The 10,628-nt window shown below is 41.9% G+C and overlaps 1 protein-coding gene across 1 annotated transcript in view; it reads left to right on the top strand.

Moving 5' to 3' along the window:
- The first annotated feature begins 558 nt into the window (after positions 1 to 558).
- Positions 559 to 10,628, top strand: part of SNTG2 (syntrophin gamma 2) — a 272,584-nt gene continuing 262,514 nt past the window's right edge. Inside the window, exon 1 of the mRNA XM_066640310.1 lies at positions 559 to 623. Within this exon, the coding sequence (XP_066496407.1) occupies positions 609 to 623 (15 nt within the window). The 5' untranslated portion in view covers positions 559 to 608. The remainder of the gene's footprint in view (positions 624 to 10,628) is intronic.

The raw sequence follows: 10,628 nt of genomic DNA, 5'->3' as shown, positions 1-10,628 counted from the left end.
AAACCTTGCTGTGTTAGGCATACTGGAAGTCATTGATTTGGTGGGTTTAGGAGCATAACTCAGCATCAGGAGCATTCAACATTTCTCCAAACTAATTCTGCATACTGTCAGGTGGTTGGTAAGATAGTGACATTTCATTAAAGTGTTTCTTTCATAACAGAGAGCACCTGCAGACATACAAGACACTGCAGATTGTTATAGTTTGAGACCAAACAGATGTTCAGTTTCTGATTTTGCTGGCAAAGCTGTTTTCATGCCCATATTTTCATTTTGCTTTTTAAAAGCAAGTGAGAAAAAAGGTTATATGAATGCAGGAACCAAGTAGTCAGGGCTGACCCAGCATGAAACGCATGATGTAGCTCATGGCAGATCAAGGGAAGTAGCAAATGCACCCTGTCTACTTCTTCCTCTCTCCAGCCCATCACAGAACAAGCCTCATTGATTTGGCCTACTCTGGTAAGCAGGAAGCAGATCATTAGCATCCACTTCCCTACCCATTCACTTTGCTCCTGCCCTCACACAGAAGCAGCTTTTAATGAAATCAAAGCATGGGGCTTGCCAGGAGTTCCCAGCATGATCTGCACTTCCTGTTTGACTTAAAGGATTACATGAGAAGGAACAAGGTGAGTGCCTTCTTGTTTATTGCAACAGCAGGGGCAGTGGCAGATCTGTTTGGCCATTCCTGCAAGTGATTAAACACCTCCCATCACTTGTTTTTCCCCCAGAAAAATCGGCTCAACATTCCATAGTATTAGCTTAGTACTGCAGCATCCCATCCATCATTACTGATCTATAAAAATATCATGTTACCTCCCCACAGCCCTCTCATTTCCGTTTCCCCACTCAGCTGCAAGTAAATTGCAAACATTGCTGTAAGTGGATTAACTATATGTGCTGGACATTGCAGCTGAAGAGTGAACCTTCCCCATTCATCATATGTTGGAGAAGAGTTTCATTCTTCCAAAGAGTGCCTGCACATTAATGTCTGCACCATTCTGCTACCTACTTTAGCTTTCAGATGCTTATGGGGAGAAAACCTATTGTGTGATTCTCTCTAGACTTATCAGGTGCAGTGCAACTAGTGAGTTGGAAGCAATAAATTGTTGACTTATTAGGCCAAGTCTGGTGCTCTCCCATACCCAAAACCCAGTAGCAGACCTTCCATGCATGGGACAAACGCCCCAGACGCAGGACCCACATGCCTCCAGGAGTGAACAGGAAGCCTTAATGAGGCTCCCAACATGGTTGGAAACTATGCTTCCTTTTGGCTGGAAGCATAGTTTAAGATTGTGGGGAAGCATCAGATGGCTTCTCCGGTCAGTCCAGGAGTCACATGAGGTTCCGTTTCACTTCAGGTGAGTGGGGGGAGCTTTGTGTGTGTGGAGGGTGGCTTAGCAGATGGCTATGCCCCAGGGTGCCTCGAGAGGAGGTCTGCCACTGCCAAAACCTTGGATTTTTTTATGTACTCAAGTTAAGGGCCTTAGCTAATCAGTAAGCACCTCACCAATTTGGACATCCCAAGTGTCAATCAGTGAAATTAAGCATCTGTATACACTGAAAACATTAATTGAAAATGTCCATCTACTGAATTTCTATTTTCTGGTTTCATATTCTTTCTATCTCAGTATCTTGCTGACTCTTTTATAACTAGTCTTCCTTCAAGCTTCATTTCTCAAATGGTTAAAATGTTCCACAACAATTGCCAATATTTTCTGTCTCTGAAAGAAAACACATAAGAAATGTTTACAAGTTCTCCCACAGACACAATCAGGAATTGTTTTTAAGGTTACAGTCTTGTTTACCTGTTCTGAGATCAATAGGAAAATTTCTTAAAGCCTCAGTTGGGATTGTTCGTTGATATAGTTGGCACAGACCTATGGATCTGCCCTGGCAGTCAAACTGTAGCTGACGTTTCTTTCTAGAAAATTTTGAGTTGTGAATTCTCCTTAACTGATGTTTTTTTTCAAGTTTGGAAAACTTTGTAATTTTCTTTCCCAAAAACTATAAAAATCAGCCATGTGGCTTTTTCCCCTTGATTATAACAGTTTTACTTCAGTGTCTGAATAGTGAATTCGTTACTTATAGTCCTGTTGAGTTTTATGTTCCGTATCTCTTAGCTTCTTTTCAGAAATGGTGTTTACAGGTAGTGTCTTGGAATAATCCCCTACAAGAAGCTGCTTAATACTGGATCAGACCATTGGCACATCTAGCTTAGTATTGTCTACACATTCACTATTGGCAGCTTTCAAGGCTTTCAGACTTGTGTTCTTAGCTCTGTTAGATGTCAGGGACTGAACTTGAGACTTAGTACATGTAATGCTTGTGCTCCACCATTGAGCTGCAGTCTCTCCCCATTCCTGTCTTTTCTCAAGGAGTGCTTTTTTTTAATCAAGCTAATTCTGCTCAAAGGCTATGAAAGGTGAGTTCATATTCATCACCAGAATATGATTCAAGATAAAACTCAACACCCGATTCAAAGTAAAGTGATAATTTGTATTGTTGAAACTAGCCATATCTCAAGAACCACTGACATTATTGTTACCCTGCACATGCCTGATCTTGTCTGATCTTGGAAGCTAAGCAGGGTCAGGCCTGGTTAGTACTTGGATGGGAGACTGCCCAGAATACCGGGTGCTGTAGGCTTATACCACAGTCTTTCAAGACTGAAGGTTGCCAACCACTTTTAGATAACTGGCATTACATCACACGAAATGCTTCCTAATTGAAACCATTTTATGTTAAAGCTGTGAGTTACTGAGAGGTAAATTGTCAAGGGAAGTGCACAGGAAGCCCACCAGACATCTATTCCTTATGCATAGGAGGCACCTATTTCTGTTACTTACAATTGTCCTATTGAGCATCTCCACTAAAGGGCCAACGACAGTAACTGTTTGATTTAGGGCCAGTCTAGAGGTGATGTTCACAGACCTTCCCTGTAAATGCTGTCCTGCTTCACGAATAAATGGGCCCAAGGGTTCAATTTGAGAGCGAAGATGTTGAACCCTCCTCCTGCTTATTTTACTGCAGCCTATCCCTCAGCCATGCTCCCAATTCCAAAAGTGAAAATAGCTGAGGGGGAAAAAAAGTCAGCTCAGGGAATAGAATGCAGAGACACAAGTCACAGATGGAGAGAGGGCTCTACTGTGACCCTTTCCATCCATTTTGCTCTTAAAATCTGACATACACGTCCCACCCACATTCTTTATTTTATAGGTGATTGTGACACATGAGCCCTTAAAATGATGAGTCTGCCATGGTGATAAATAGTTTGGCTCCAGAAAGCTTAAATGATACCTAACCCAACAAAGATGTGAGGATAAATAGGAATAACTGTGACATACACCTGGTAAGAAGATCGTGAAGTGGGTTACTAAACAAAAAAATGGAAGGAGAAAAACAGTGGTTGTGTGTTCCTCTGGGAAGTCACAGTTCTGATGAAAGTCTTAGATGGAGTAATGTGTGGGAAGGAGGGAATACATTTGCATAGCAAGAAGGTTTATAGCTGTTGAAGGATGTATGTTTCTTAATGAAATTGTTGAGTAAATGCAGGCTGCTTATAATTAAAACAAACCATTCACTTTATGGAAAAGAAGGGAAAGGCTGGAGAGTTAACTTAATTCAGCAATTTATTCCATCTTGCACATGAGACATTTTTCCTCAGTAATTTGCATTTCCTGCATCTAGGAAAGTTAGAATGATTCACAAACCCACATTGCACATAAGGGCTGCAATTCTAGGGAATTACAATGTGAAAGGGAACTCAGTGAGATTTACAGACCTGGACTGAGTACAAGTTTGCAGGTCAAGTCTTTTTCTGTGGCCTGGATTTGTGTGGTGATGCAAATGTGGACAAATGGAAAAGAAGTCTAAACTGACTTTAGTACCTAGTCAGGGAAAGTCCTATTCATTTCCTGTTCCCACTTGTTGTTTTTGGATTGGCAGACATCAGTGAGGCAATAACCCTACAGTTTCTCATTAATATTAGCCAAGTTACTGATCTGTACTATGCAATGTATGCTGTGGGGAATTTCTTAAAGATTTTATGCAAGAATCACTTTAACAAATGTTTGAGTTCTGCAGTTACAGGATTTCAGTCACCATACTGAAACATTGCCTACTCAGTTTCCACATTGGTGATAAATATGCATAAAGTTGCTTTCTTCTCTTGATTATTCAATATAATTAACAATTGGTCGTGTGTTGGTGTGTGTGTGTGTGTGTGAGATGAACAAAGATTCTAGAACACAAATCTGCATGTGTTCTCTCAGCCATTTCTGAAATAACAGCCAATCATAGCCAACCCTGTTGACAGAAGTGTTCCTGGAAGGGGGCAAAATAGTGTCTTCAGGTGCTTTGAAGCCAGCGTAAAGCAGCACCTCCACTTCTGCTTCCAAGCCTCTTCTGTTTTGCTGTTGCCGTCCCAAATGGCTTAGAAGCGGAGGGAGAGGAGCCACTTTACATGGGCACCTGGGCGCCTGAAGACACTGTTTTGCCCCCCCTCCAGGAATGCCATTTTCCAGGGAAAATAGTGTTAAGGGCCCAATCCTATCCAGCTTTCCAATGTTGATGCAGCTGTGCCAATGGGGCACGTGCTGCATCCTGCAGTGGTGGGGGCAGTCACAGAGGCCTCCTCAAGATAACATTTGTTCCTTTATCTCGGTGCTGCATTGTGGCTGCATAGGCACTGGGAAGTTGGATAGGATTTGGCCCTTATTGACTATTTGTAACAAGCTAGACTCCTACAGGACATTATAGCTCTCAAAATTGTAGCCACCTGGTGGTGGGAAAAACTGCCTATAGCAGACCTGATTTGCAAGGGCACTGACAGCCCAATCGTATGGTTGGGCTGCCAGCCAGAGCACTTTGCAGCAACAGCCTAGAGTTCCACTGACAGCACACAGATGGCCCCATCAGTGGCCATTTTGGTAGTACTGTTACAAGATGGGGCAGCACTTGCTAGACCCTGCTGCTGCTGCCAGAGCAAGTAAGGCAGCAGTGGGGACAGGGAAGGGATGAACCTGGGCAGGGATGGGGGGGGACAATCTGGGGTGTATGTGTGTGCATCCAGTGGTAATGGCGGCAGCCTCCCCCACCCCCTTTTCCTTGTACAGAGCTTTTGCAGGTCTGACTCATTTTGGAGCAGGAGGTTTACAAGGGGTAAATCTGCTTTTCCTTCTGAAGCCCCCAATCCACCCTCCTTGCTGGATTCAAGGTGCTCTTTTCAGCATAGCTGCACCAGTGGGGAGTGGACGGAGAAGGATAGGAGTGGGCTCTGAGTCCATCTAGACTTGGACCTAATACAAGTAGCTGGATGGGGGATGAGTTTTATTTATAAATAGCAAGTGGTTGATTGTAAAACGTGGCAGGCTGGGAAGCTTTAGCAATTTGCCCCTGCTGCAGTTTTGGTTCTAGTTACACAATTCCCATTGGCTTTCAGTTGAAGTTTTAACTAAAAATAGCCTGTGGATGGAGAGGGCACAATCAGGATCAAAAGTGCAGCAAGGACAATGTGCTTAATCAGGAGGTTTCACCTCACTCACATCTAAGAGCTAAAGCAGGTAGCAGAGTGGCGCAGACAGGAATGTGAGGCTGCCCACCTTGCCTACACTCCTTTGAAGAATGAAAGTCCAAGGTCAAACATCATATCTGTTCATGAAGGATGAGTGTTATGGAAGATCTGTGGATAGTCTCAGACACTTGCTGGCCTTAGCAATACTTTTTTTCTTCCTCTTTTGATAATGCAGCAGCAGGATTAGCCCTTCTACAGAAAGCAAAATGTGAAACTGAAATAAAATGTGAAATGACACAAAGGTCAAGGCTGTGCAGGTCTAGCTAATCAGTAAGTACCTTACCAATTTGGTTACCCCTGTGAGTCAATCAATCAAAGAAATTCAAGCATCTTTATACACTGAAAATGTAACTCATTGAAGTATCCGTCTACTGAATCTCTATTGGACTGCTTCACATACTTTCTATCTTAGCATCTTGCGGACTATTTTGTAATTGGTCTTTCTTCAAGCTTCATTTCTCACATAAGTTTAAAATGTTCCACAATTGCCAGTGTTTCCTGCCCCTGGAAGAAAACACATACCGTTCTAACTCAATAAGTTAAAAGAGTACATGGAAAGTTATTGTGTGCCAAGAATTTGAGGACTTTCTTTGAAACTTCCTCCTATCAATTTTTGGAAATAGGATTTATCTCTAGGATGAGTCTAAAATAAGGCATAGGTGCAATTATTTGCTTTGCTTTGAATGAGGGATTGATCCCCCCCCCCCTTGGCAGTACATATCCCACTGCTGCAGGGAAGGCATTCAAATTACTTATTGGAGCAAGGAGCTTGTTCAGATAAAAACATTTGCAATTCTACACACACACACCCCCCCCCCCCCGGCTCCATGGTCCATCCTCTAGGCAGAATGTACATACTAGAGATTACATTAGACTTCCAGGCCCCTGGAACTCCTACAACACTCCATTCACTTCACTCCAGTAATGGCCATGTACAATGTGATAACTGCAGCTATGGCTGCTGGCTCCTGTTGGTACAGTGTAATTGACACGGTCAATATCTTTCTGGCCATTTCACTGAATTCTAAGTTGGTATAAAATGCAAGTAATAAATTGGTAATGGGGCTGCCTGACTCTCATAGACCGGATTATAAGAAAAATGCACAGCAAGAACCAAGCACAGCTTTCTTGCAGGAACCTGCTTTTAATAATGAGTGACTCTGTCCACTGCATCTCCTACAGGAGTAAGAGGTTATCTCTCAGATGCTCAAACACCAAACATGTAGTGGCTTCATCACAGGGATTACTCTTGGCTCAAGAGACTGAGCTGCCAGAAGGTCACCTGCATGTTACACACTATGCGGGTGTAGAACCCAGATATGGATCTTGGTAGTCACTGAGACATCATATTGTCCTTCAGTTATGTTCTTTCACTATCAGTCTTAGCCTCTTACCAGCAACAAGCTTGGAATGGAAGTGGCATGGCAGCAATACTCAGAGAGTGGGGAGAAGAAGCATTATTGGTGGGGCAGGGGGGAGGCAATTCAGTCTGTGCAATTGCAGAAAGATTCTCTCTGTAATACATCTGGCTAAGTGGCAGAGACAACTAACCTGAAAGGCAAATCAATCATAGGAATGTATGGAAATGGCGTACTTAAAATAACATTAAAAATGTAAGGGTCATTTATAGGAAATCTATATAGAAGCTAATGCTTGAATAGTTACAGTAAATTTTGTGATTTACATTGCAAATTCCAACCTTGAAAACAAGATTTAATCCAGGCCATTATTAGAGGCAAGTTAACATTTCTCTGAAATGTAAAACGTTTTTGTTTGAAATTAATTCCTCTCCTTGCACTGTAAAGAATACAGAATGAGTAACAATGGGTGGTGATGAAAATTCAAACAATATGAGTTGCAACCTTGTCAGAAAGAACAAAGAAAAATACTTTGTGTACAGGCCTATGCATATATACTCAGAAGTAAGTCCCACTGCGTTTCATGGGATTTTCTCCCAGGTAAGTGTATATGGGCATGCAGTCTCAATGTATGTTAGAGACGTGGATTGATATTTAGAAAAAAATGTGTTGCAAGTTATGATAAAATGTGTCCAATTCATCTTGGGGTATTGTGTGTGCAGAAGTAGGTTTCCCTTCATGTTTACAGATAGTTGGATGGATGGGGATGTAGGTACTAACTTATTTATTTGGCAATTTATAGCAGGCTTGTCAGCAATTGCTCTCAAAGTGGGTTAAATGTGCACCTGAGATGTATTTTACTATATTTACAGTCCTTATTCAGTCAATACAGTTTGTCCTAGCTGCATGAACGTCATTATATATAATCTTTTGTGGTAGAACCTTCTGAACTGCAGATAAATCAGATGGAAAATGATTGAATTACAGCTCTTCAGACATTGGAGGCAGAACTTATTTTCCTTTGAGTGTAGGCAGACGCCTTAAACTTATCGAGTCACACGCTTATTCCATCTAGTTCAGTAATGTCAATGGTGACTGGCAGAGGCTCTTCAAACTTCAGAAATGGGTCTTTCCTAATGATGTCCAAAATTGATTCTTGGGCTTTCTTCATTCCACTGAGCTGGCATTCCACCACTGAGCTATAGCCTAGCCCTAGACCACAGAGTTAGGGAAAAAAACAAACACCTGACGTTCAGTTTCCATTTTGAAGATCAATCCCGTTCCCTTACTCAGTGTTTCTCAATGTTTTGTCCTCCGCCATAGTACTTCACATGGTCCACCTATCTGAAATACCATTGAAAGTAACTGGTGATGGCATCATTGCAAGTTATAGACTCTGCAGCAACTGTTACCCTGCATATGCCTGATCTTGTTAGAAGCTAAGCAGCGTCAGGCCTGGTTAGTACTTGGATGGGAGACCGCCTGGCAATACCGGGTGCTGTAGGCTTATACAATAGTCTTTTGAGACTGAAGGTTGCCAACCACCATTTTTGAGTTGGGAGACCAGATGCAACATGACAACACCAGTAAGAGGCTCAGGGTGAATGGGAAGGTTTTTTTCCAAGTGTGGAAAAGCATGCTTTGAGGCCTCCTAATGCTGTTTGTTGTGTTCCTGGTCTCACTGCCAGGCGGCAGGGTCCAGGGGTCCCGTAAGTACCACCAGACATCACAAGTACCTCTGGTGCTACCCATACCACTGGTTGAGAAACATTGCTCTAACTTATGTCAGCAGTACAGTGTCCTGTACATTCTGAGCCTCACAAAGGCCACACACAGATACATGCAGCCTCTGCGGGGTTCAGAAAAATCTCCGGTGGGGAGCACAGCTCCCTTCAAATCCAGAGGCTTGGGAGGGGGGGAAAGCAGGGATAGTGATGGACCGTTGCATATGTGGTCTGTCACTGATTGGAGCGGCACTAAGTGACGTTCACATGAATTGTAATGAAGCTATTTTTAAATCCAATTTATCCAAAATATGGGCAGTTTGCACACCTTACCAGATTTTGTGCTAAATTTCATATTGATAAATTATTTCTGTTTGTCAACAACTGAATTACTGTGCCTCATAATGAAAGAACACTGAAAGGTTCTCATAATGAATGAACACTCCAGGTTCACTACAGAGCTGCTGCCATAGCTCTATCAAATGGTGAATATCTGCTGATCCATTTTTTCTTTTACTTTTTTCCTTCAGAATTTTAAAACTTAAGAGAACAGAACAATAAGTCCACATCTGGGTTATTTTTGTGCCAGTCCAGATAGGAATTATTCATGCTATTAGAGTTAGACAAATGGAATGAGATTATTAAGGAGGCATTGAACATTTCCTTTTATTTGCTATTCTCTTTGTACATCGGTTACCACTAAGTAGAAAATCTCTTTGTATTTTGCAGGCTATAAAAATCTGCAGTAAAACTGCTCTTTTCTGTAAATTGCTCGCATTTACTATTTTATTAATCAAGGAGTGCTGTTTCAAACAGAAAGAAATATAATGACCGTTCTTTCAAAGAGAGTGGACGATTGGTCCAAGCAGTTAGTTAGAACAATTCTTGAGTACATAATCTGTACCCGGAACACTGTTACAAGTAGAATGGGATACATGACAAGAGAGCAGTTTTGCTTGTATTCACACTCTTTTGCATTTTGTTTCTCTTTCACCTTGAGGTACTTTAGTATTTCCATAAAGGAGGTATTCTTATCTAAGGCATTGCATCTACAGTACTTTACCATGAAAACAATTAAAAGTTACACACCTTGTTGAGACATCCATTGGGAGACTCAAGATCTGAGCGGCTCCTAGAAGAGTTATCGTGGTCATGCAAATAGCAGTGGAAGGCCCCATGTGCAGACTCTGGTTTATAAAGTCAGTCCCAACACATGATTCCCCCAGGGTTTTGAGTCTATCAGCAGTCCTGTGGTAATTACATCAGTTATGGACCTGACCCCTGTGACAGCCCAGGGTGCAGGTCCAAAATACTGCCCCTTTGCAATATGCCGCCCCCAGCCCGTATACTTACCAAATGTAATGGAACCTCATGCGGCATTCAGGACAACTTAGAAAGCCTTCTGAGGCTTCCAACACAGTCTCAAACTGGTGCAGAGGCCCAGCACTGACTGGCGCTGGCCTCCCGCAGGTATCGTTCCTCTCCCAGCTGCCATGGCATGCCTTATGGCACATTTGCCATAACCATTGCAGGAGCAGCATGTGGGAGACTGGCACTGACCAGCAAGAGAATCGGGTCCTTAATGAAACTTACATATAAAATCTTTACAACTGTAAATGTCAGAAGTCCAAGACTATATAAGAAATGCAAACCAATTTTCTAATTGTATTAACATTTTAATTAAAAATGATACAGCTAGATAAGATTCTCAGTGTGAGTCTATATGTGCATGTGTGTTCATATACACCCAATTCTTATTTGTTCTGACCAACTGATGAGAGGTTTTTAAATTAAAAAGTAAATAGTAGAAATCTGGAAACATTCTGAAAATTAATTACTGTCCTACTTATCTACAAGACGTTTTCCATTGGAGCCTTTTATTATTATAATGTAATATAATATGACCTTTATTTTTCCTATTTAAATTGTATTGACATTTCCACTTTTTACTTGTATTAATTATGTCAGTGCTGATGA

This window comes from Tiliqua scincoides, chromosome 1 (genome assembly GCF_035046505.1).
Source record: "Tiliqua scincoides isolate rTilSci1 chromosome 1, rTilSci1.hap2, whole genome shotgun sequence".
Taxonomy (NCBI): Eukaryota; Metazoa; Chordata; class Lepidosauria; order Squamata; family Scincidae; genus Tiliqua; species Tiliqua scincoides.
The sequence above is the reverse complement of the archived record's forward strand: the minus strand, read 5'-3'. Positions and strand labels throughout refer to the sequence as shown.